Genomic DNA, 26550 nt, shown 5'->3' on the forward strand with positions numbered 1-26550 from the left:
CAGGTAAATATGCTGAAGATATATTTGGTGAACTTTTCAATGAAGCACACAGTTTCTCATTTAGAGTCAACTCCTTACAGGAACGTGTAGATCGGTTATCTGTTAGTGTTACACAACTTGATCCAAAGGAAGAAGAATGTAAGTTAATTCCTGCATTGAAAAATAGTTATTTTGTCACCCAGATAACACTGATATGTGAAGTGGAAAGAATATTAGTTTTAATTGTATTTATAAGAACATGGAGTAAAGGATAATGAGAAAGAAGTCGATTTCTGTTTCTACTACAGGTTTCTTTTATAGCCTTGAGCAGCTGAGATCAACATATTCATGGTTACTGAACTGTACTGTTACCAATGAATTTACATAAAAGCTGCTGTATCTATTATGGAGTCATCATTATTATTATGTATTAGTGCTAATAATATTAATAATATGCAATATTATGTGAATGCTTGGAGACAGTCTTTACTCTTTTTTTTTTTTAACTTTCTACTAGTTCCTATGTGATGAAACCATTTGTCCAAGTAGAGGTTTTGGATTTAATTTATTACCATCTTACTATCTGTATGAAATTATAGTTGCATAGCTCCATTAATTAACACTATATATCTCCTTGGATTATTCCTAAGTAGCTTTAAGTACTAAAAATATTGGTTAGCACTGAGAAAAATCTCAGTAGGATATGGCTTATGCCTGTAAAATGGAATTTGCATGGGATTTAAATATTCATGGGCTTTGTGATGACTCCAGGAACACTAACCACCTAATAGGTAAATGCTATGAACCTTTTCTGTCTTTCTGGAAATCTGTTGGTTACAGCTAGAATTATGAAAGGTCTTGTAACCCCTGACAATTTTGGGGTGTTCCAGACTATGTGGATAAGGCATAGAAAGTAAAGCCACATCCTATCATGGAAAATAACTTCATGTTGTTGGGGATCCAATTTTAAAGTATAGAAAGCTGTTCCAGTTCTGAGTGTCTAGGTGTAATAGTGTGTTATTCAGGAAAAATGTCAGAGCAAGAGCATGGTCTTCAGGCTGTGAAATTTTATTGATAGCAAAAATAAGCTAAGGAAATCTTGATTCTTTGTTTTTCATTGTATTACTTCTAGAGCAGGTTTGTTCACAGCTTGTAGCAGATTTTCCGTGGAATTGTGACTTGTCTAGGGAAGTTCTTATATTAATGGGATTTTCCAAGTCCCTTGATGACTAAGCTTAAATCATACACATACACCTCTGTTTCCAATAAAATAACATGTTTACTATGATTGGGTAGAGACAGTACAGTGTACAGTAGAAAATTATCTACAATTGTAATCTTGTAAGAACTGTAATACTGCAGAGTGTTAATGTCATTTCTGCATTTCCCTGTGACAACTTAGTATTTCCTTCTAATCAGGGTGGGATATATATTTATATGGCATATCTAGTATGGCAACCATTCACATTTCAGGAACATGAAGAGACTTTTTTTTAGCTCATTGAGCTAAAGTATCTAAGGATGTTGCAGGATAGCAAGGTGGAAAATTGTGCTTTCCTGTGTAAGCAGCTTTTTACAAGGTTGGGCATATGTTTCAGCACTAAATATCTATCACTATTTGATGTTAGGGAATTTTTAGAAACATTTTTAAATAGGATGTAGTCCCATATACACCAGATCAATGACTTTTCACAATACTATGTATACTGAAGCATTTGCTAGATTGCATAGCTGAAGAAAGAGACAAGACACTGCAATTAAAGAAAAGAGGGCTGGAAAAAGGTCTGCTTGATTATCTAGTTAACCAAGTCCTGTGTGGTTAAGTGTGACTTGGACCTGATACCCTGAATTTGTCTGTAACACCATAGAATAGCAGTGACTTTTAGTACTTAAGAGGAACACATGTAGTCCTCCGTGTCAGGAACTACTAAATGGCTATTTCTATTAAACTAAGAATATCCATTCCTTGAGCCATACCCAGTGTTCTTTATTCACAAACATCAGCCCAGAATGTGTCACCAGATGAGGACAAAGGGTATGAGAGGAAATTCGATATTATGTTTCCTTGAAAATAAGGGATCAGGAAAGTGTTTCTCCTTCAGTCTCCTATTTTGGGCTTGAAACGTAGAAATTCATCACAAATAAGTTTTGCTTTAGTCCTGGTCTGGGCTAAAATAGGTGGAGAATGTTAAGACATAGAGGTTTGGGAAAACATTTGGATTTACCTTTCTTGCCTATCTTAACCTTTTATGCAAGAATTAAGCAAATTTAAAGTACTTCTGTTCAGCTAGCAGCATGTGTAAAATGGGCTATAGTTGTAAAATGAGTCTCATTTGCTAGTTCTTTGCCAGCAGGCAGTAATAGAAGATTTAATGTGTTCCTTTGGGTCCATGCTATTACACAAGAGGAAGGAATTAAGATTCATTTAAAGCTAAGTGGCTTGAACAAAAAAAGCCTAAGTCAGATTCAATGAACAAAATGCAGATAGTCAACAAGATGTTTTTGGTAGACCCAAAGAAATAAAAAGCTCAATTTTTTTTTCTGTGTGTTTTCGCATTTTGAATTATTACAGTGTCTCTGTGAACGAATAAAAGCAAATGAAGTCAAGGTCAGGACTGGATCTTGAAGGAGCTAACTCCTTTAGCTTTTTTTAAATTTTGATATGCAGTAAACTTCTGGTGTACAGTGTAATTAAATATTAGAAAATAGTTGTGTATCACTCAGTAATAAATGGTATCATGGCAGAAGGAGAATTTGTAAACTAAGAGGTTATCTGCATATTTTTGTATTAATTTAGTGGTTCTTTAATGTGAACTGCCTAATTCAATTAAAATCTCGAGTTGGAGAGGATTTTAGTCTCAGAGGCAGCATAACAAATTCTTGATTTCTACAGCATATCTGCTAGACCTGTGGCAAGAATCTTAAAAAACATACAGGCAGAAATGCTATGGGTAACAGCCTGGCATACTTCTGGAAGGAAATCAAAACATGTTGTGGATTGTACTTCAGTAGGTCTCTGGCTTTGTATGAGTGTGCTTTCTATTGTTTTTTCCTAAACATTCTAGAAATACTGCCCTTCCATAAAAAAGACAGTAATTCAGAAGTTTGCTGGATTAATGCTAAAGAGAGATTTGAGGTATTGCTATAGGCAATCTGGTGGGGAAAAACCTAAAAAGCTGGACAGCTGATAGTGGTCTGTGTACTTCTGAAAATGGGAGATTTGGTCAACTTCCAAATCAAAATACTCAGCCCATTGTGGGACCTGAAAGAAAGGGTGATAAATCCCATTGTAAGGGGGAGCTCACTTATGGTCTCCAACCTCTGGAGGGGAATAGCTCCAGAGTTGAGTGACTTGAGTGTAACTCACAGTCTAAGTTAAGAACAGGGAGCAGATGAAAATTAGGTTATGATCTCCATGTGTAATATGTTAATATGGAGAATAACACTATTGTCAATTCATTCATAAGAATTTTTACCCCCAAAAGTAAAATTTAAAAAAAGACTGTTAAATTAAATTGTATACAAGGTCACCTTTCCTGGCATATGTCCACTTAATGGATGTTGTATATGAGTGCATCTCCCTCTCAAAGATCTGGGCAGATGGGCTGAGTTTCTCCATGCTTTTTCTTCCAATTTTCTTAGTCTTCAATTCAATTTATCAGTCATTTAGTAAGTAAATCAGTTTTAAGTCAGCGTGTCCAAGGCTTAATAGTTTGGTGGTAAAGCCATAATATTGCATGATTTGTATTTTGTACATATAAAGTGATATCTGGACAAAATATCATTTGCTAAATAAAGTGTCAGTTTTTGTTGAGACCCACCAGCAAATTCACTGTTGAATCAGCTTTGTGATTCAAGTCTTCCCTAATGGGCTGCTCCCTGGTGCTACATGCTGCATTTTAAGCAGCTTCTGAGTACTCCTAATCTGATCACTGTAACAATTACATCTTCTCTTTGTTTACCTGTAGTAGTTAGGTTAGCTACATACACTGGGTTTTCTTAAATCAGTATTTCAGAAAATTTTAAGATTTTGTGTTGGGGACAAGCCCGAAGGAGAGTAATTTTGTGTTCTGGAGAAGCCATCTGCTTAACAACTATTAAGCTTGCAGTGGCCTGTCTGAACTATTCTGGTGGCAGACAAACCCAGTATGTGTGTGATTCTGGGCATTGTTGAAGGGGATAATGATTAAAAAGATAAAGCAGAAATCACACTTCAAGACTGCAGCATCTTTAGAACTGATTCTTGACACAAATATTAATCTGAAGAGAATTTTCACACACACTCAGTTAACTACCTTTAATTGCAATCTTATTACTTCAGCTGTTCATCTGATATTGTCATTCTTTCTTCCCTAGTGATGCTTTTCAGATCACTAGGTAAAATTTTAAATAGAGAAAAGGAATTGTAGGCAACTGAGTCCATTCATTTGTATATTATTTCCCGTAGCCATTCAGTTCTCCAAGGAGTTATACCTATGGCATTCAAGAGTTCATGGTCTTAACAGTTTTCAGGATAACATTATACAGAAAGTTGTGAGCAAGCTTTTAAAGGGCATATGTTATTATTTTTATTATTTTAATTTAATAATTAATTATTTTATTGTATTATTTATTTATCACCTTTAGGAGAATAGTACGTTTTTTTTTGCCTAGAAACGTCTTCATCAATTGTACATTGCAGTGAGTTTAAAAGAACAGAAAAATCTAGTCACAGGCTTCTGTTTTGTTTTTTTTCTCTTATTCTTCTGTTGAGGTAGAAGAAAGTATAATATCTAATATTATATCTTTGAAATGTAAAAGTAGCTACTTTCTGCCAGTACACTAATGTGCCTCATACCTGGCTTTACTTCAAATGGAGGATTGAAGTTTAAAGAGAGGCTTAACATGAGTAAAATGTAATTATGTTCATCTACTACTGATGTGTTCTTTTATTTAATTTGTAGTTCAGCCCCAAAGAAACCCAGTTATCATATTAGAGATTATCTTATTAGAGTGCAATTTAAGGATGTTTTTTCCCCAGTTTGCTGCTGATTATGAAAAAAACATACTGACATCTCTTTTGCAAAACCAAAGGAAGAGAAGGTTTGTAGTTTAGCTTTCTGACAGAGATAATTTTTAACTATGTGGAAAATAATACGGTGTACAGAAAATTAGACTGGCTGATATAATTGATCTTTCTGTACAAACTGAACAGCAAACACAGTAAGAAAAACCTGGCATTTTTTCAGATTGTTGAATTAATGTTTAACTTAAATTGTGAACCTCTCTAAACTTAAGGGGATTATTTAAGACCCTGGGTTTTGTTCACTGCAGTAAACACAAGTAGTGTAGAAGGTGGACTTGCAGAAGGATGTGTCCATATGAAGGTCAGCATCTTCAGCTGTAGGAAGGTTTTGGTACTAGTTAGGAATTAGGCAACTGGGAGCTTACCAGCATCAAGTCAAATCCCTGCAGCATTTCCAATGGCTCCTTCAGTGTCTCATCTCTTCTGACATCTGAATTCACATGTCCTGTTTCTTTGACCTGTCCTTTTGCTGTGCCAGTTTTTCAATCAGCCAAAGCTAAGTGGCCGTATGGCCAGCCAGTTTTTCATGTATTCTCCCTCCTGTAGTGGCAAATCAAGCAGGGCTTTTGTTTCTTAAGCCAGCTGGCGAGTTAAACAAATGGCTTTGGAAGCCAAGCTGTGCACAACCCCAGATTACTCTGTGCTTGCTACATGGGATTTACCTGATCCCTGTCTATAGGTGAGTTATATCAATGTCATGATTCTCAGTATTTTGCATGCCACATAGAATCATAGAATTGGCTGGGTTGGAAGGGACCTCAGAGATCATCATGTCCAACCCTTATCTTTTCATATCCTTAATAATGTCCTGATCTAGTCAGTTATTTTGAGTAATGGTGAGATTTGTATGGAATGCTGGTTAGTGGATATGTCATGGTTTGACCCAGCTGGCAAATGAACCCCACACAGCTGCTCACTCATCCCTTCCCAGTGGGATGGGGGAGAGAATAGAAAGGGTGAAAGTGAGAAAACTCATGGCTTGAGGTAAATACAGTTGAATAGGTAAAGCCAAAGCTGTGTGTGCAAGCAAAGAAAACCAAGGAATTAATTCACTGCTTCCCATCAGCAGGCAGGTGTTCAGCCATCCTCAGGAACAGCTGGGCTCCATCCTAAGAGTTACTTGGGAAGACAAAAACTATCCCATCCTTCCCTTCTTCCTTCCTCTCCGCAGCTTTTTATGCTGAGCATGACATCAGATGGTATGGAGTATCCTCCTGGTCAGTCAGGGTCAGCTGTGTCTCCTTCTAACACAGTTTGTCCCCTTGTCCCCTTGTGCAGCTCCCACCTGGTGGGGTAGGGTGAGGAGCAAAGAAGTCCTTGACCTGGGTATAATCACTGCTCAGCAGTAACCAAAACATCCTTGCCTTATCAGCACTGTTTGCAGCACAAAGCCAAAACACAGCCCCATTCCAGCTACTATGAAGAAAATTAACTGTATCCTAGCCAAAACCAGCACAGGATATCAGTGCAGGAGATGATGTTAGGTCTTTGAAATTCCAGTGTGTGTTTTGTGTGAAGAGCTTCGCTGCATTGTTTAGTTTTAGAGGGAAAGCAATTACGCTCATTATTGGAAATTAATTGATTATCCTCAGGTGTGTTATATGTCCCTTTTACACATTTACAAAAAGTAGAGATTTAAACAAGAAAAATGAGATTATGAATTAGACCAGCTATATTTGCTCATCTGAAATTATAAGGAATGATAATAGAGAGTTTATAGAATGATGTACATCTCAATAATATGATGTCCCAAGTCGGAGCATTTTTTGATATTGAACCAAAGAACTTTATTTATTTATTAGAATAAGTGAACTTACTTCATTGCTTTCAGTTTATACACAGCTTCAAAGAGAAGTATACTAATTTTTCTTTTTGTTGGCCAAGTCTTCAATAAGTGACTGTGAGTTTAAAGACTTGCAGTATTGCCAAAAATCTCTAAACAAGTACATTTGGTGAGATTTGTAAACCAACACCCCAAAGGAACAACAGCTGAAGTTCAGAAGAACTTAAGACCAGGTTTCTAGTTGAGGTAAACCCCAGTTCTTTTAATTGTGAACTTTTGCCCACAAATAACAACCTGTACTTCATGTCAGGTACAAAACATATATGCTTATTTATGAGACTCTAAGCTGACATTCATATGTTATAGCACTTTCACATACTAAAAAGGCTTCTGAGCAGCTAATTAAAGGTAATGAAAAGAATAAAAGACATTGTAATGTACCAGAACCTAAGGGTAAAAAAGGAGGAAGCTTGTCCAGGAACACACAGCCTTGCCAGCTGTAATAAACTTCAAAAGTCTACCTGGAAATCAAATAAATCCTATCTCTAGCTTCACAAAGGATGCTGTCTATAATACCAAGATACAATATTCTAGAAATGGCAAGCCCTGTAGGAAAAATCTTGCCTTCTGCCTTTTGTGATCGTACAATAGAAATCCATCTGTCTGTGTGTGTATACATGCCTACATATACTTGTCTGTGTTACAGGTGCCAGAATAAAACGTGGATTTCAGCTTAAACCTATGCATTCTTTTAAAAAATAGTTGGTGAAGGCCCTAATGATGGGGGCCTCCTCTTATCTTGAGAAAAGGGGCACTACTATCAACCTGTTTGTATAAAATAAATGAAATGCATGAGCTGAAAAGACTCTCTTTGATAGTATGTCTTTAAATTGTCTGTTTTCAGTATAGTTTGTGATTTAAAAAAAAATTAAATTAAAAAATTAAAAAGTGCAAACCAGTGAACAGGGCTGCTGCTTTATTTAGTCAGTTTGTCACTGGCTGCAGTTAGTCTTCAGATATACCTGGACTTCACAGATGTAGTAAATGAAGATCAGGGAAGGAGAGAAGTATGAGACTGAAAAGGTACACTGTTTCCAGAATTAAAAGTGCAAATTTCGTCAGTTGGGGTTACTTTTCCATTTATCTTTTTCTAAATTTTAATGATTGTGAAATAGAAGCAGATATATGGGCTTTAAGAGCAGCAAGTCAACGTATTTCAAATCACTGTGTGATCTGTTGTGTTCACCTAGTATTCCTAGTATTATTTTCCTTTTAGTCTTACACAAAAATAATTGATCATACCTAACTACTGTGCTTAAAAATTCGAGGTGTTTCACCTGAATTAAACTGAGAAGTCTTGTCTTGATCAGACAGTCTGATTAAAAACCTAGTGACTTAATTGACTTGTTTCATGTGTTGGTACATAGTATCAGCTCCCATTAAAATTCTCTGCTCTCAATAGCATAAACTTACTTGCTGGCATGCCATTCTAGTGGGCCTTTGGTGGAACTGCTGTCTATCTATGTGCAACGAATGCAGAGTTTGGCTTGCTGATAGTGGAAAGGTAAAATCTGCATCTTAAGACAGAGATTAATTTTTTTAGTACTGAAAGGATTGTGAAATGGAGTTGGCAAACGTTAGTAGATACTTCTGAACTACAGAATGGTGTTTTATAGCGATGGTGAGCAATTTGTTGAACACCTTTGGAGAGGCACAGTTGTGATGTCTAGTTGGATGATCAAAAATTTTCATTCATTTTAAATAGAGGGTGATGTGCTTGAACACCATAAACATATTTTTCACATAATCTGACAAAATATTTCGCCGTGACAGCAGCATGGATGAATTTATATTTGCTGTAAAAGGTGTAAGATACTAGTAATAATCCTTAATATTTATATTCTAACGAACCTTAATTCCAGATTAATCCACATAAACTACCTTTGGTGTTGTTTTTTAAATGTCACTGTCCCCTTGCAGTGTCACTGCAGGACATTACAATGAGGAAAGCTTTCCGGAGTTCCACAATTCAAGATCAACAATTGTTTGACCGCAAAACTCTGCCTATTCCTTTGCAAGAAACTTATGACATTTGTGAACAGCCTCCTCCACTTAACATTCTCACCCCTTACAGGTTAGTAAAATAAAATTACTCAAAAGCAGTTTCTACCTTATTTTATCTACTGGAGATGCTGTATTCAGGCACCGTGCTCGTATTGAGTAGCACTCGAATATTTAAGGAGCCAAGTAGAAAACTGTGAAGCTGCTGGAGGAATGCAGGCAGCAAAAGACAGTATAAGTGTTAAAACTTTACTCCTCTTTACTGAAATTTTACCCCAGCGTAACAATGTGAAGAAAAAGCCTTTTTTATAATCTGTATTTATTAAACTGATTACTAAACTGCTCTTGGATGCAAAGCAAAGAAAACAAGCAAGCAGTTAAGTATGTAGAAAGGCCTTTAATGGAAATGAATGTTTGCTGTCCCAAAATCAATTTGAATGAGTAGTGGAACACAAGCAGCCACACAAATTTGCTCATTATTTTAAGAGCAAGATTTGAGTCATTGGAATGGGAGTTCTCTGATTTATGATACTCTTTTTTTTATCGATAGCTTGCATTAAAGTTGCTTTTCTAAAATCAGGACCTTGAATACAAGGAATGCTAATAAAGAATGGTGGGACAGGAGATCAATGTTAAACTTTTTTATGTTCTTCAGTAACATATTACAGAGTCTCAGATACCAGGTATTCCTTAATATGCCTAAATGTTTGCATTCATGTGTTGTCAAATAAAGACCATGCCTTGTTTGTGTCATTGTGTTTCAGGGATGATGGAAAAGAGGGTTTGAAGTTTTATACCAATCCTTCATACTTCTTCGACCTGTGGAAGGAAAAAATGTTGCAGGACACTGAGGACAAAAGAAAAGAGAAAAGAAAGCAGAAGGTATGTATGTTAGCTTTATATAGCTTCTGGTTGTTCTTTTCCTGGAAAAGGTTCACTTGCAGATAGGGAACTTTTTTGTTGCATAACTGGGAACAATCCAAACTTTACAGAGTCATCTTCATTCAATTAAAACTGCTTGTATTAATTCACTTCCATTGACTTATACAAATACATATTTATTAATAATAATAAAATAATACAGAAGGGCCTAGAGCTTTCACACTGTCCTAATGTAACTAGCAACAAGTTTGCTTAGACTTGTCTTCTAGCAAAGGCTCAAAAAGCAGAAAAAAGTACAAATACAGCAAGAATAAAGAATTTAACCGGAACACTTTTTTTATAACACAGAATTCTGATGTACAGGTGAAAAAGCTTAAGTGATATTCTAATAGTTATGCTTTCTTTTGACTTGAAATAATTTAGTAGGAACAGAGCATTTTGTTTGCATGTTCTTAAAATTTAGCAAAGGTAATGCTACTTGTTGTTTCACCATTCTGTATGTGTTATACACAGGGACAGTAAATACAAGTGTCAGATTTGTAATTTTATTTCTGACTTAGAATAAAAAACTACTAAAAGTCTTGTTTTTCTCAGTACTCTTTAGCTTATTATCCACTACACTGAAGTTTCTTCCTCCTACAGATCTTTCTGGCTTACGTATCTTATCGTATTTAGACTGAAAGTAAATTTTTCTCCCACTTGAGTTGTGATTATTTTTCATGATTTTGTGGCTGATGTTTAAATGCAACTAACGAAAAACCACTTAGTTGTCAGTTTTGTTTGCACGACTCTCCTACAGCAGAAAAATCTAGATCGGCCTCATGAACCAGAGAAAGTGCCAAGGGCACCTCATGACAGACGGAGGGAGTGGCAGAAGTTAGCCCAAGGTCCAGAGCTCGCAGAAGATGATGCTAACCTCTTACATAAGCACATTGAAGTTGCTAATGGCCCAGCTTCACATTTTGAATCAAGGTTTCTTTTTATTTTTTCTGTTTCCTTTACTATGTACAGATATTCATACTACGCAGTGAGCATGCTTGAGAAATGGTGAATTATGAGATGCCTCTGCTGTTCTTGAAATGCTCTGGCAATTATAGATTTAGCTTAATCAAAACTCAATTGTGAAATGCTTAGTGTGTCCTCAAAGGAGTAGCTGGAATTCATTTTGTATCCTTGTGGACGGGTTGTTGTCTGTGACTTGAAGAAGGGGCAGTGTCACTGCTGCAAGCTTGTGCCCAGGTGTGTCACTGCATTCTGGTCTTGACCTACAAATTCCCTATTATTCCAGTCTCTTGATTTTTCTTCAGCAGACACTGCCAAGATTATGTGGTGGGTGATGTGAACAAATGTCCACTTGGAACTCAGAGGACATCACTGAGCTTCTCTTTACTCTTGAGCAAATCCATTATTTGATTGACGTTTCTGGTTATAGTCTATTACAAAATCTAACCTGTTGGGTTCTCATTTCACAGCATGTATTTGCTGGTGGCTAAAAGGAGCATTTCATGTGCTAAACACCTGCTGTGTGATACTTCTGGTGCTTGTGCAAAAACAGCTGAGAAATTTCTGATAGGAAAGAGGACTGACATCTAATATTAGGAGTTTTGGTGGTGTGCTTTGGGGTTTTTTGTTTTTGTTTTTGTTTTTGTTTTTTTTTTCTTGTTTAAAATTTCTCATTTAAAATTGTCCTCAAAAAAAAAGGTAATTTTTTCCCCTACTTTCAGCAGCCAAAAGCACCATAAGGAGGGAGTATTATGCTTAGCTTTCTAAGGCCTTCAAACAAACTTAATATTGACAGGGGAGAATTACAGCAGCTCTAGGGGACAGTGTTTTCTGTCTGAAAAAGGGAAAAAACTGTCTTTAGAAAACGTAGCTCTCTGAATTTAGAAAGTAAAAATGGTCTCAGTGCATTTCAGTCAGCAGGATACAATTGAAGATGTGGTGATTAGCATTTTCTGGGAAAAACGTTATAGTACCTTGTCTGTAACCTGCTGTGTCAAGTCATTGGTGGAAACATCTGCTTTCCTGCTGCCCTTCTGTTGTCTTGCACATCAGATTCCACATTAGACACACTTGTTGCAGGATTCCTTTTATACCCAGGATCCTGGCCTAAACCTTAATTATCTTGATACCAGTAATGCAATTAAGAATAATGCTGTAGTGCTTGGGAACAATACTTGTGCAGGGCATGCCATGCACATATAGAACAGCACCTCTTTTTTGAATAACAGAATAAGACTTCACCCCTGTAGAATGTAATGGGTTAAATACTGTAGTGGGGACAGTGCGTGGAAGATGTAGAGTACTGCTTTACCTGTTGGAAAGTATTCTGTCATTAACAAGGAAGGTGAATAATTTTAAGCAGTAATTACCTCCATTTCCTGCTACTACTGAGTAGCAGGTGTTTAGGTTATCTTCCTTGTATCTGTTGTATAGGTACAAAGGATTAGGTCTAAAGTAATGGGCCCTCTCCATCAGAATACAGATCCACTGATAGAAATTCAGCTAAATTGTTCAGCTGTAAATTCTACTCTTCTAACACTGATGGGTATTCCATGAATGCTGTATGTGGTTCCATATACATAAGAAGTGAGGAACAGAAACAATTACTGAGTATGTCTGTTTCATAATGCACTCCGATATAGGTGTACTTCTGATTGTATTGCTACATTTACCTAACTCAAAATAATGTGGCTAATAAATACTACGGTCACACACATACTGTAGAAATCATCATACTGTCAGAACCATTAAACCCTTGAGCTGCTTAAAGCAATGGCATGAAAGTGAGATAAATTATTAAAAAGCCAGGAAGCACAATATGCAGCATTGGTGCAGAGAAGACACTTGAAATCAGATATCAAACTGAAATATAGAACGTTAGCTGAGGGGACGAATACTTCTACTAAAGTTTATGTTGGTTCATTTTTCATTATTTTCCTACAGATCTCAAGCATATGTGGATCATATGGATGGATCATATTCACTTTCTGCATTGCCCTATAGCCAGATGTCTGAACTTCTGAACAGAGCTGAGGAGCGAGTGTTGGTCAGACCACATGAACCACCACCACCTCCACCTCCAATGCATGGAGCAGCAGATATCAAACCCGTGCCTCCTTGTGTTAGGTACACAATGTTCAAGTCATATCATAGAATCATAGAATTGGCTGGGTTGGAAGGGACCTCAGAGATCATTGAGTCCAACCCTTGAACCACCGTTGCAGTTTCTAGACTATGGCACTGAGTGCCACATCCAGTCTCTTTTTAAATATCTCCAGGGATGGAGAATCCACTACTTCCCTGGGCAGCCCATTCCAATGCCTGATCACCCTCTCTGTAAAGAAATTCTTTCTAATATCTAACCTAAACTTCCCCTGGCACAACTTAAGACCATGTCCTCTTGTCTTGCGGAGAGTTGCTTGGGAAAAGAGACCAACCCCCACCTGGCTACACCCTCCTTTCAGGGAGTTGTAGAGAGCGATGAGGTCTCCCCTGAGCCGCCTCTTCTTCAGGCTGAACACCCCCAGCTCCCTCAGCCTCTCCTCATAGGGTCTGTGCTCGAGTCCTTTCACCAGCCTGGTTGCCCTCTTTTGGACCCGCTCCAGGACCGCGATATCTTTCCTAAACCGAGGGGCCCAGAACTGGACACAGTACTCAAGGTGTGGCCTCAGCAGTGCTGAGTACAGCGCTGAGTATGCAGATTTATTGGAAAGTTTTAGTTTTCCACAATCTCCCTAGTACGCATTAGTATTATTTCCATGCAGCCCAGGCAGTACACACATCCTAGGGTCCACAGCCCTGAGTTTTCTACAGCTCAAGGGCCACGTAGGAGTCGGAGGTGAGGATCAGAGTAGAAGCCCTGTAGGGCACCATTGTGGAGAAAGGCCTCACCATGCCGTTAACAGTGCAACTGTGTCATCTTCTGATTTAAATGCAAAGACAAAAACCTGGCTGGAGAATGTTTCTGTGAAAAATGTTGGCATCTCAGGATTTGGCTTAGGAAATCTGGAAAATTGAAATTTGTACTACTGAGCTGTATTTTAGCCTGCATGAAAGAAAAAATATATCACAGTAAGTCAGCTGTAAAAACTATATATTTGTCAATTGGTTGAAATGCAAGTGCCTTTTTTTTTCCCCTCCCCCAGCTGTTTTTATTTTCTGTTTCTCTACACCCTCCCAGAACTGGATATATATTTAGAGCACTTTATAGAGTGAGGCTCTGGTTGTCACTCCCCTGTTGTTTTATAACAAGAATCTTAATTCATGGTCAGGTACATACAACTTGAAATGGAAAAGAGTTAATTCAGTCATGGTTGTTATATCAGCAACATGTTTGTCTCTTGAAAATAATGTATTTTTATTGTTCAGGAGATTATACATAGAAATGCATAACTCTTTAGATTATTTTCCACAACAGCTGAAAGAAATCCCCAAGTGGTGTTTCAGGAAAACAATTTTACTGTTCTCTTTTGCTTTCTTCAGTTCGCCTGTTCATTGCACTACAATGAGTATCTAGAGAATATACCTCTCTGTAAATAGAACTGATGACATATGATATTATATGTGACCTTAAATATCCTCATTGTTTGTACTGATTTGTTTTACTTTTAAAGTTCTATGAATTGATGCAGTTAACTAAACTCTAGTTCCCTTACCTCAGAAAAATAATTTGAATTTACCCAAATAATTTGAATTCCATTTAGGGATGGGAGAATTATACTAGTATAAAAAAACCTTTTCCAACAATGCAGATCTGTGTAAGAGCATAAACTTGGTGAACAGCTGAATCTGAGCTGCTCAAAGGCTGATGCACACTCCATACTGAGAATGATTTCCTTTTATATGTGGTATGAATACATTTAAAATCATTATAGTATGTAATGCTGTTTAATGCCCAGTGTTCAGTAGTCATAAGTTGCAGAAATTGATCTATTACTATTTTTTCCACTCGCCAGCTCTTGCTAACTTTGTCCTCTTTTCGGATATTTCAGTTCTACTACTGGCTTGGTAGAAAATCGTCCTCAATCACCAGCAACAGGCAGAACCCCTGTGTTTGTGAGCCCCACTCCTCCTCCACCGCCACCACCACCTCTTCCATCTGCTTTGTCAACTTCATCATTAAGAGCTGCAATGACTTCCACTCCTCCACCCCCAGTCCCACCACCACCACCCCCTCCCACAGCTGCTCTGCAGGCCCCAGCTGTGCCACCTCCACCAGCTCCTCTCCAGATAGCTCCTGGAGTCCTACACCCAGCTCCACCTCCAATTGCTCCTCCCTTAGCACAACCCTCTCCTCCTGTCACTAGAGCTGCCCAAGTGTGTGAAGCTGTGCCCGTTCACCCTGTTCCTCCACAAGCTGAAGTACAGGGACTTCCTCCACCACCCCCGCCTCCTCCCCTGCCACCCCCTGGCATTCGACCCTCCTCTCCTGTCACAGTTGCAGCCCTTTCTCACCCACCTCCTGTTCTGCACCCTCCTCCCACAACCATTGTCCCTGGCCCTCATGCCCCTCTGATGCCCCCATCACCACCATCCCAAGTGGCTCCTGCTCCTGAACCCAAACGCCATCCTTCAACTCTTCCCGTGATCAGCGATGCGAGAAGCGTTCTGCTGGAAGCGATACGGAAAGGTAAGGCCTGGCCACTAAGGGGCAAAAAGGAGGGTCTCAGGATCTTGCTAAATAGGCATTAGCTCTGGGAGATGGAATATTTCACATCTCTCTAAGAAGTTAGTTTAGAGGAATGCATCTTAAGTCCGTTTGCTTTCTATTCTCCCCTGTGTATGCGTTGCCAAATAGATTTTTTTCAATTTGTAATTGTACTTACCAGATGTTTTGCTTGGATGGCAGAACTGGTTCTCTGTGGAGGTTATTTTCTTAAAAAAGTGCACAGGCTTGTAGATGATCTGTGGAGATTATCTCTTCTTTCCTGTTTTCACCTGAAAATGTAGCAGTTTCTGGTAACCTACAGATTGTATAGAAGATACAAACATGGTTTTTCACAGACTGCTGGATGAAAGCAGAACAGATAAATTAGCTTTGGAATTTTGATCAGGTATCCATGTGTTATAACATATAAATGTCATTCAGAAATCAGTGCTTAAAACCTCAAGCTGTTAAGGATCTAATCTTGACAAGTCTCAGTGCAGTTGCAGAGCAGTCTCTACATTGCAAGAGGCCCAGCTGGCAGAGTGCAAGTGAATGGCAGAGGTGCAGGGCAAAGTCCTGATGATCCAATGAGGAGCTGTATGCAGAAGGTGTACCTTTCAGCTTATGTGCCTACAGCCAGAAAAATCACTGCATTGTGAGTGCTGCTGTCTGACTGTGTGGTACTTGCATAGCCTTTCTCAAATGCTTTGAGTGGTACATCCTTGTTTTTTCCCCTGCACCTGCCTGTGTGGTAGTGTAATACCAGAAGACAGGTTATAATACTAACTCAAAATATTTTAAAATATTCACAGAAACCAATAAGGTGACTGAATCTAAAGAATCATCAACAACAATTTAGTACAACAGTAGTGCAGGAACATTAATAGAGAGTATCAGGAGGAAAACCTAATAAAGGAGAGCCTGCTGGTGTAATTCAGGTGATTCCTGGTAACACTTTTGACACAAAGGCTTGCACAGGAAACAAAGGCTCGAGTTACGAGGGCTTGAATTCTATCCAAGGACCTGTGCTTGTGTTGCCCATCAGCTGACAACAAAGAATATTAAGTAGGGGGTGTCGGTCATATTTAGAGTGTGTAAGCTTGTGGTGTTGTGAGTATAAAATTAAAGTAAGTAATTTCTGACCTGTTTTTAACTAAATTACTGGATTTAATTTTCTCATACTATCAGTAGGTGTTGTTCCTCCTTTGTGTTTGATCTTTAAGTAACACTTGATCCCAAAACAGATCCCTGTACTGTTAGGATACTCAAATAGCTATAACTTTTAATTGAGACCATGAAGAGAGAGTGTGAAAACTGTTTGGCAATTAAAATAGTAAAATGGCTTAATTACTCACAGTGGTACTAAAAATGTATGTGTGTGTTTTTAATGGGAAATCAGAAGCAGGGTATAGTAGAGAGGATGATGATCAGCCTGCAGTTGCCATTCTGACATTCAGAAATCTGACAAAGAATGTCTGCTTGAGGAGGACAGTGCCCTCACTCTTCATCCTTGTTTGCAAAGCATTTTGCTGCCCGTGAGGCTAAAGGCTCTGCATGGTGATAAAAGGAGGATCATAACGTGTTTGGGATTTGATGTTCTTCAGGTATCCAGCTACGCAAAGTTGAAGAGCAGCGCGAACAAGAAGCGAAGCACGAGCGCATTGAGAACGATGTTGCCACGATACTGTCCCGTCGCATTGCTGTGGAGTACAGTGACTCAGAAGATGATTCAGAATTCGATGAAGTGGATTGGTTAGAGTGAGATTATTACCTTGCTGTACACTGCAAAATCGAATGCTAATGTCCGTTGTGGTGCTTGTTCTTTGAAAGTTTGATGGTCATTCCTAGTGTTTTTTGTATCCTTTTCTTTACATAATTAATCCATGTTTTTCTACTTTTCAGTTTACAAAAAGCTCCTAGTGCATCTTTGAAACTGAATGTTTTACAGTGGCTTTTCTTACACATCTTTTTTTAAAGAACATACTTTGTTCCAATAGACCACTAAGTATTAAGCATGGGCAGCTGTTGGTAGAGTAGCAGTTTCAATTTTTTGGCATATCTGAACTGTGCACTTTGTGAATTTTAAGTTAATGAAGGCAACTGAGATTGACATTCCAAGGGCAGCTGTATGTACTAACGAGCCTTATTCCATTTCTGATAGTGTTTTAAAACATTAAACTTAGCTATCAAGATGATTCCTGCCTCAATTACATCTGTACACTAAAGGTACATATAGTTAGCAGCACTGAACACACTGAAAGGAAAATGAATCTTTGAGGGGTTTTATTATTGTTTTATTGTTGTTTTTAAATAATTATGGCCTTATTTGAATGTTTAGAGATTCCCTTTCCCTTCTCTCCTCCCAGGTACGTATTGTGTGGTACTATTTTTGCCTGCATAATAGAAGTTTAAATTTTTTTTTTCCTCGTGAAATCTTTTTGACTTAAACATGCTGTGTAACTTATGTAACTGTTAAAATAAGAGTTTGATTTAATAAATGGTTCATTTTAAATGTTCCTGGGTGTTGATTTTTTCAATGAAGACTGCTTTTCACTGGTGTTCCTGAGAGAATCTTGGATTTAAACATTTCATCTGTGGTCAGCAAAGTTACAGTAAATATTCTGCACTTGATCTAAGGACACATATTAAACTAGAAAACATGTATCATCAAATGATACCTGTATGCATATCTACCAAAAAAAAAAGCTGAAGTATTACTCTGGTCCATTAGGTAAGAAAGAAAAAACAAAACAAAACAAAAACACCACAAAACTGGGAGCTTGTGGCTTATATGATTTAAGTTGTTTTTTTCTATAAAAATACCATCATTGTATTGGAGAGGAGAAAGGGAAATGCAGCAGTGAAAGTCATGGTTAATGAAAGATGACAAGAAATGTGGGTGATATTGCAAAATAATTTCTGAAGTCCTATATAGCTATATAGCAAAGTACTGCATGTTGTGAGGTTATAGGACTTTTGTGTTTCCCTGCTCTGGAATAAGTCCTTTAGGTGTGAGCACAGTCAAAAGCCTATTAAGAAGGGAAGCATGAGAGAGTACATGAGAGAGAGAGAGTACATGAACACTCTTACATTGCAAACTTATTCCTGGAAGATGGAATGGAATTGTACAATAGAGGAAAAAGAATGTTGGAAGTCAGAACAAGATTTCTGAAGGTGGAACATGAAATGTTCTTCAAGGCTACAAAACAATTTAGGGAGTTATTAATAGGGTTATTAACCTGCTGGTAGGACTGGGCAAAACTCCAGAAGTACTGGACTAGACCAGGAAAATCATAAAGCAACCCTTCCAACTTTTCTGTCACCATCTCAGACACCACTGGAGTTTTATACATGGCCTACTATATTTCAGACTTTTCCCACTGTAACAGTGTTGCTTTTTTGTTGTTTGCTTTTGTTGTGACAAAAATCATTGTCACAATTTGTGACTCTGCATCTTTATAACTGGTGTGTAACTGTTCTCTATATGCTGTTCTTTCTGGATGTTTTCTTCACATCTGCCGTTCTCTGTTCACCTTCAACACGTATGCCCTTTTTAATGGCTCAAGAAAAGTTGTCAGAAGCACCACTGCATGAATATTTGATGGTGTTTAATCTAGGCTTTTCCTTGGATCTCACTAATCCTGAATTGCCAATAGCTAAATGTGAGATGGCTCATTTACACAGCTGACAAAGCTTGATCTCTTCAATCAGAAGTGCAGGATATGCACCTGCAGCTGTCCTTTGAGCAGGGAGCCAGATCTGCGCTTCAGGCACCTGAAAGAAGATCTTGAGCCTAAATCCCAGGGGTAGGTTGTTCTGATATTCACAAAGTTACTTTTCAACTGATACCTGTACCTCTTCCTTGCTGAAGTCTCTTAAAATCCTGATGGATATCAAAGGCAGCAGCCTGCATTGTCACTTAATTGGAGCAGCAGCCTGTCTGTGCCCAGGCTGTAGCCTTCCAAAGTAGAGGATTTCCTCATCACACCATCACACTGGCACTGGAGGTGTGGTCTGAGTCGATGCAGTTACTGTAAACTGAGTATAGCTTGCCTAAAGCAAGGAGTTGAGTTCAGGAAAAAAAATTAAAAAAAAAAGAAAAAGAAAGCAAACAGGCCCTGGCATAACAGCAGCTATCACATATTGGACTTGAAGGTGTAAAAAAAATCCCTTACTGTCAAATGGCTGTTATGGACCTGTGAATTGCTGTCCCAGTGATTAATAATATCCATTCCAAGCCAGCACCCAGGGCAGACAAAGCACTCATTTAATATGACACAGTCACATGAAGTAATGAACCTTGTCTGGGAAAAGTCAAGAGTTAAATTCAGTTAACATTTCAGGGATTCTTGGCCTTCTGCCACCGCTACAGCTTTCTGCCATAGCAACTTGTCTCCAGATAGCAGTAATGTGATTCACTGGTATCGAGGGGTGATTGTTGAATTTGAATATTTGCATTTATAAATCTACTCCAAGCAGTGATGCACTTGCAGCCTCAGTGATTTGGGTCCCTCTTCCTCTGGTCTCCCACTGCCTTTCTCATTTGGTGGAATGTTGTGCAGGGGGCTGCAGGGCTATTTGTGCCTGTGATTAGATGTGTAATAGATTATTGATTGCTTTGTCTTGTAAAGTACTAAATCAAGTCTTCTGTATTGAACTGTTTATAGATTCTGTAGTTCTGTACCTTTACAGCAGCTACTTAAAATCAAAGACTCAAAGCCTGCCACAGAAACAATGTGGCAATAACATTCAGTATAGTTGAAGAAAATCCTTTGTTCAACTTAATGCCTTTCTTGAACTGTAATCTGGGACAGTTAAAAATTATCTACCTCTCCTACTGCAAAATGGGGGCGGGGGGAGCAATATTAAAAAGCATAGAAAGAAGAACAAAAGGTCTGTGATGGCAGAACTAGAGCAGAAGACTAGAGAGGTGAAAAACTGGTCACTTGAGATTTTTATCGGAAGTTAAAATAGTAACAGTGACACAAGTGTGTTATGGACGGACAAAAAATGATTAACTAAATGCAAGAGAACAAGTACTGGAGGAAACTAAAATTACAAAGAGACATATTTCTGGTTCTTGTTTTTAGAGTTTCATTGTGAACAGCAGCCATTAAATACTAGATGTCATTGTGGGATTGTGTAATCTCCCACTAAATTGGGATTAAACCAACAGGAGTCATTTTTCAAAGCCCTCTAGTTGATGAAATAATCCTTCCCTGTGTGTGGCACAGGAATGGGCTCTTCAGGTGGATTCTGACATCTTCTCACCTGTCTGATGAATGCACAGATTTGTGCAGAATCAGCTTCAAAAGGCGTCGTGGGACCTGAGTATTCAAACAGGTACCCTGCGGCCCCAGTCTCATTGCAGCAGGTGTTCTCTGTGATGCAGGGACCATCTCGGCTTGGAAGCAGCTGCCGTCCTTGAAACTCCTCACCCTTTGCTTTCCCTTGTGGCCGTGAGCCCTAGGACTGCAGCGGGGCTGCAGGCAGAATCGTGGGCTCTGCAGTGTGGGCTGTCAAATCCCAGTCTTTCCAACCCACAGATCACCATGGGGAGCAAGGGATCAACACCAACTCCAGAGCGAGGTGTGGAAGCCCCTGCCTGGCAGGTAACCCAACAGATTCAGGTCTTTGTAAAGTTGTGGCTCGAAGCAGGCTACCTGTGGTAGTAGAGGATTATGTCAGCTCTCAGAAATTCAGAGTTTGCAAGACCTAGCGCAGTTCCAAGAGGAGGCATGGAGGCAAAGCCTTCCCACAGCCTCTGCAGCCGAAGTCTGCATCAGCAAAAGATCTCACAGAAATTCGACTCGAGCTCCACCAAGTGTCTGTTCTGCGTCCCCAACTACAGGCTGTAGAGGCAGTTTCCCTCTCCTATTTTGCAGGTGGCAACAGTGAACAACAGGAGAGGACTCAAAGCCAGAGGCCACGGGCAGCAGCATCAGCAATCTCTCTTCTGGGGGCTACTCAGCAGTTTTTCCCGTTTCCTTTCCACTTCTGACGACTTTTCCCACTAGACCGATTCTCAGGATCAGTAGCCTGCCCATGGGAGACTTCTCACACACCTTTTGTGGGTGCAGATGAAACAGACCTTACTGATTCCCAACCTGATTTTTGTGTACCTCACCAGCCCTTGGCAAATGTCATCACCCCTGTCTGTTCTTTGAACTACTGGGGACAGTGCTCTCTCACCGAGTCCAACCATGATGAGCTGGGGCAGGTGTACCTGCTTAAAAAGCAGATTCCTGGCAACTCAGGAACTTGCTTTTTTGACAGCTTGTGTCCTGGGAGGTCTCCAGGGAATAACTCAGTTTTCAGCTCTGAAGACTCAGTGACTGGCTGGCAGCACAGCACCAGGCAGCTGGAGAGGAGCAGGCAGGGGACAGGAACCCCATCCCCATCCCAGCTGCAGCTAGAAGATGATGCATGGACAAGCCCTTGGAAATAGGTGCTGGGGCACAGAGCAGATCCTGTGAGGCTGGAGCTGTGCACCCCATGCTCATTCCTGTTGAAGCCACAAAGCTCATACTGTGCAGCCCACGATTTTTCTTTGATCTCAGCCACACTGCAAGCAGATGTGTCCCTCCTCATCCCCACTCCCCTGCTAACCCCTTTGCCTGGAAAATGGTCTCTTCTGCTTTAGTCATCACTTGTGCTCCTTGACTGCCAGCTGCATCAGTAACAGCCTCTGTAGAAAAATTGCATCCGTCTTACTTCTTAAAAATTCTTATTTTTGAAGTGTTTTCAAGCTCTGGGCAGTTGCTCCAACCACCTTCCTTCTGGCATCTGGGAGCCAGAATGTGTATGGCATCTGGGTATGGATTTGAGCAGGTATCACGGGCCTCTTGCCAAACAAGGCTGAATGTTCCTCTCCTCACAGTTCTTTCTCTATTGCCTCAATAGCTTCACTTTCAGACACAGGATAGCTGAGAGCCCCCTACAGATAGGTTGTTTCCATTTTCCACACTTCCCACCCCTCCACACACTGCATTTTAATGCCTTTACTGATAGAATTCTTGCTATTGTTACTGTGCTGTTTCAATACAGTGTCGTGAAATTATCACTCCAAGAAAAGCTTCAAAAATTATCCCTTCAGTGTGATTTTGTGTTTTATCTGCTACAACTCCTCTGTAAGGCATTTTCTTCACCACAATTTTAAAATGACAGAAAAGGACTCCTTGGGCCCCACCACCACCTCCATTGCTCCTGTGGAGCAAGCACCCATGCTTAGCAGCACATTATCACAGCTTGAGTTTGCACTTCAGTGCCTGCCAGAAATAAATCCAGCAGACACCCAGGATTTCTAACCTCATGGGAAAGCAGTATACAGCCCTGGTGCTGGCATGCTGCTGTAGCTTTAGCACTGCCCCTTCATGCCAAGAGAACAGTGTAGGCTGAAATTTTCCTGGCTGCATTTTGGCAAATGCCAAAACTGGTGTGCAAGCATCGCCAGCAGGACACGCGGCTGACACATGGAGGGACGTGGGGCACTGCCAAGCAGCCCCTCAGAGTGCCCTGGAGAAGGGATGTGTCTTCTGGGTTTTAAAAGAGCAAAGAAGTTATCAATGCTCCCAAATGGAACAGGTCTTGCCTGCCAGCCAGCGTTGTTTGCAGACCAGTGGGATAACTGGCATTAGGAAAACTCCTTTGCTTCTGTATACTTTGATCTCTGCATCACTTCTGTGCCCCCAGTGCCTGCCAGGAGGAGTTTCAGCACCAGTGATTCATCTTTGGATGAATTAGAAGTAGAAAGCAGCAACCCAGCAATTCAGTCCTTGTCCTCATTTGCAGGGAGAGCCCAGCTTTGGGAGCAACCAAATACACCTGGCAGCTCCTGCAGCTCTGTGGATGTCACTGACAGAGCTCTCTAAAGTCACATGGGAAAGTTACAGCCCTAAATCCCAGAAGGTTTCAGGCCAGGCTTGGATGCCTCTTTGGTTTTTGAACCCTTCCACTGACTTGCCACATCTCTGCAACTTGCAACATCCAGGGGAGGGAGGGTCTTCAGTGGACCCCACAAGCATGGGATACAGCCAGCCTGGCTCCTGCAGCCACAGCACAGCAGAATTCAAACCCCTGCAATTGAGAGACATTTTTTGGACCATCAGGACTAATGCCCTGCCCCAGAAATTGTTGCCATACTCTCTGCCATGAGGTCTGAGCAGTTCCCACATGGGAACTCCTGCAAACTGAAGGAATTCATCTGGTTGAACCACCAGCCACACATGGCCATCACCCCTGTGTTCAAGCTAAGCAAAAATGGAGCACCCCACAGTCACCCAGATCAGTTCCCAGGGTCAGTGAATCTATAAAGATGTGTTTAATGCAAATCTGCTGGCAAAATAGCCTCTCAAAACACATGGGAGCAATTACCTTTACATTCCCACCCCCCAGTTTTAATAGTCCTTATACTCTACATAAATTTCATTAGCTGGATTTATGTGGTCACTAAACTGCTTGATGCAGTATTATGTTCACAGCAGGAAATTATTTGCAAGTCTGGTGAAAATGAGCATTTCCTAGTTTTGTCAGCACAGGGAATTACATTATCAGGGATATAACAAACCAGCTGAATGAAGGAGGGTTTGATTCATGGTAATTACTGATTATATGCAGATTACTTTATGGCTTTAATTCTCTGGTCTCCCACTGTTTGTTTACTAAACCTCTAAAAAACCAAACCAAACAAACACACACAAAAAAAAAAGTGGAGCGAGCATATGAGCCTCTTGTTTGTTAGGTAAATTACAGAAACTAATTTGTTGATTACATGAAAGGAAGCAGAGCTCTGTACAGCCTGGGACAGCAGCAGGAAGGAGCCAGCAGTGAGCCATGCTTGCAGCCACCACTGGCTGGGCTGCTGCCACTTCTGTGCTGCTCTGTGGTGCCCAGCTCACATCCCCATCACTGCAGCACTTCTGGCTGCTTTTATTGGGGTCACAGCAGGGGCTGATAATGATAAAAAACCCGTGAGCACAAACGGACATGTGGAAGTGGCTTCTTGCTCTTGAAGTTCAGGGGTTGTTTGTTTAGGTTTTTTAATAAAGCAGGCACTATGTCAGCTCTCAGAGCCCTGAAATTTGGCAATTGCACTTCCAAGGGGAGACACAGAGGCAAAGCCTCCCCACAGACTCTGCAGCCAGGGTCTACATCAGCTGATGCTGTCAGTCAGTCACTCAGTCCTGATGCTCCTGAAAATGCCTCTTGATAGCAGGGGTTTGAAGTACGCTGTGCTGTGGCTTCAGGAGCCAGGCTGGATGTATCCTATGCTTATGGGGTCTTCTGAAGACCCTCAGACCCCTGGATTCTGCAAGCTGCAGAGATATGGCAAGTCAGTGGAAGGACAAGTCAAAAAAAACCCCCAACTTTTCCTTACAGCTCTCCCCTCCTGCCAGTTTGTCCCTTTTCTGTTCTCACCCCCATTCATCAGATGGAGGTAAGTGGATGTATTGATTCATCTGTGCTCAAAATGCCCCTAAAAATATTTCTTCTAATTAAGTGCAAAAAAGGCCCATGCAAACCTCCAGTTTTAAGTAGCATCATGCTTTAAAACATTAGAAGCTGGTTAGAAAACTACAGGCAGCCTTTGATAGAAAGCTACCCAAAAATAGAGCAGTGCATCGCCCCCGTTTCTCAGCTGCTCAAGCCTTTCCAAAACAGCTCTTCTCCTCTTACTTCCTGCAGCAAACACTCAGCAGACTCGCAGTCCCTGGAGATGAAACAGTCCTTTTGATCATATATATTATTCTTAGCACTGCTGGAGCAAAATTTCAGCCTTTGCTCCACCTGTGATGGAGAGATGGGGAGCAGGGCTCTGCTCCCACTGCCCCCCGGCTGCCTCCCTGCCTGGCTGGTGAGCACAGCAATCTCTGTTGTGCCTGGGCAGTGTGCTGACCACTTGGCTGTGTTTATTATTAAAATATGTATCTACCACCCTCTTAAGTAAAAATTAGGTTGTTGGGGTTTGAATCCAAAAACAGTGCCCCATGTCAGAGCAGAAAGAGCAGCCAGCAGCTCTGGTGTGCTGCAGGGCTCAGGATGCTGGTCTGCATCCTGCATGTGCCAGCTGGGATCTTCCAGCTGGGAGTGTTTTATCTAATAGATGAAAGGGAGAGAGAGAGAAAGTGCTGTAATTATAATCACAAAGGAGAGTGATCTGTGCCAGCCCTGCCTGCCTGTGCCCCCGGAGAGCAGCACCCACTGAACCCATCAAGGATGGTCTGAAGTGGCACTTGCAGCCAGTATGAGCATTGTCCCTATCATGGCATGATAAAGGGCTGGATCTGGGCTCTGGGGTGGAGGATTGGCACCACCTGGACCCCCATGAGAGCCTCCAGAAAAGCATTCTGTCTCCTAGGTCGGTACCAGCCATGGTGGACCCAGCAACCATGACCACGCATGTTCCTTCAGTCCACATTACTGCCCTCGCAGATCACAAAATCACTGAATTGTCAGAGTTGGAAGGGACCTCCAGAGATCACCCAGCCCAACTCTCCCACTAAAGCAGGATCACCTTGAGCACATTACACAGGACTGTATCTGGGAGGGTCTTGAACATCTCCAGAGAAGGGGACTCCACAGCCTCTCTGGGCAGCCTGTTCCAGTGCTTTGTCACCCTCAGAATAAAGTTTTTTCCTTATGTTTAAATGGAACTTCTGTGTTCCAGCTCATGCACCTTTCCCCTCATTCTGTCACTGGGAGCTACTGAGAAGAGTCTGGCTTCATTTTCCTTGCACCAGCCCTTCAGATACTTGTAGACATTAACAACATTCTGTTTTCCAGGCTAAAGAGTCCCAGCTCTCTCAGCCTTTCCTCATAAGAGAGATGATCCAGTTTCCCAATCATCTTTGTCACTCTCCTCTGGACTCCAATAGCTCCCTCTGGGCTTCAGCTCTTATTTCTCTGGAGCTGGGGAGCCCAGAACTGGATTCAGTATTCCAGCTCTGGCCTCACCAGAGCAGAGCAGAGGGGAAGAATGACCTCCCTCAACCTACTGGCCACACTGTTCTTTATGCAACCTGGGATTCCACTGGCCTTCTTGTCAAGAAGGGCACACTGCTGGCTCATGGATAATTTAATATCTACCAGGACTCCCAGATCCTTCTCCTCAGAACTCAGCCCCACTTGTGG

General features: G+C 40.6%; 1 protein-coding gene across 1 annotated transcript in view; it reads left to right on the forward strand.

Annotated features, from left to right (window-relative positions):
* The window catches only part of WASF1 (WASP family member 1), a 30488-nt gene extending 13097 nt beyond the window's left edge, over window positions 1-17391 (forward strand). Inside the window, exons 2-8 of the mRNA XM_030447623.1 lie at window positions 4-138; window positions 8808-8961; window positions 9653-9770; window positions 10570-10742; window positions 12717-12899; window positions 14765-15402; window positions 17025-17391. Coding sequence (XP_030303483.1) covers window positions 4-138; window positions 8808-8961; window positions 9653-9770; window positions 10570-10742; window positions 12717-12899; window positions 14765-15402; window positions 17025-17182 — 1559 coding nt within the window. The 3' untranslated portion in view covers window positions 17183-17391. The remainder of the gene's footprint in view (window positions 1-3; window positions 139-8807; window positions 8962-9652; window positions 9771-10569; window positions 10743-12716; window positions 12900-14764; window positions 15403-17024) is intronic.
* The last annotated feature ends 9159 nt before the right edge of the window (window positions 17392-26550 follow it).

This window comes from Calypte anna, chromosome 3 (genome assembly GCF_003957555.1).
Source record: "Calypte anna isolate BGI_N300 chromosome 3, bCalAnn1_v1.p, whole genome shotgun sequence".
Taxonomy (NCBI): Eukaryota; Metazoa; Chordata; class Aves; order Apodiformes; family Trochilidae; genus Calypte; species Calypte anna.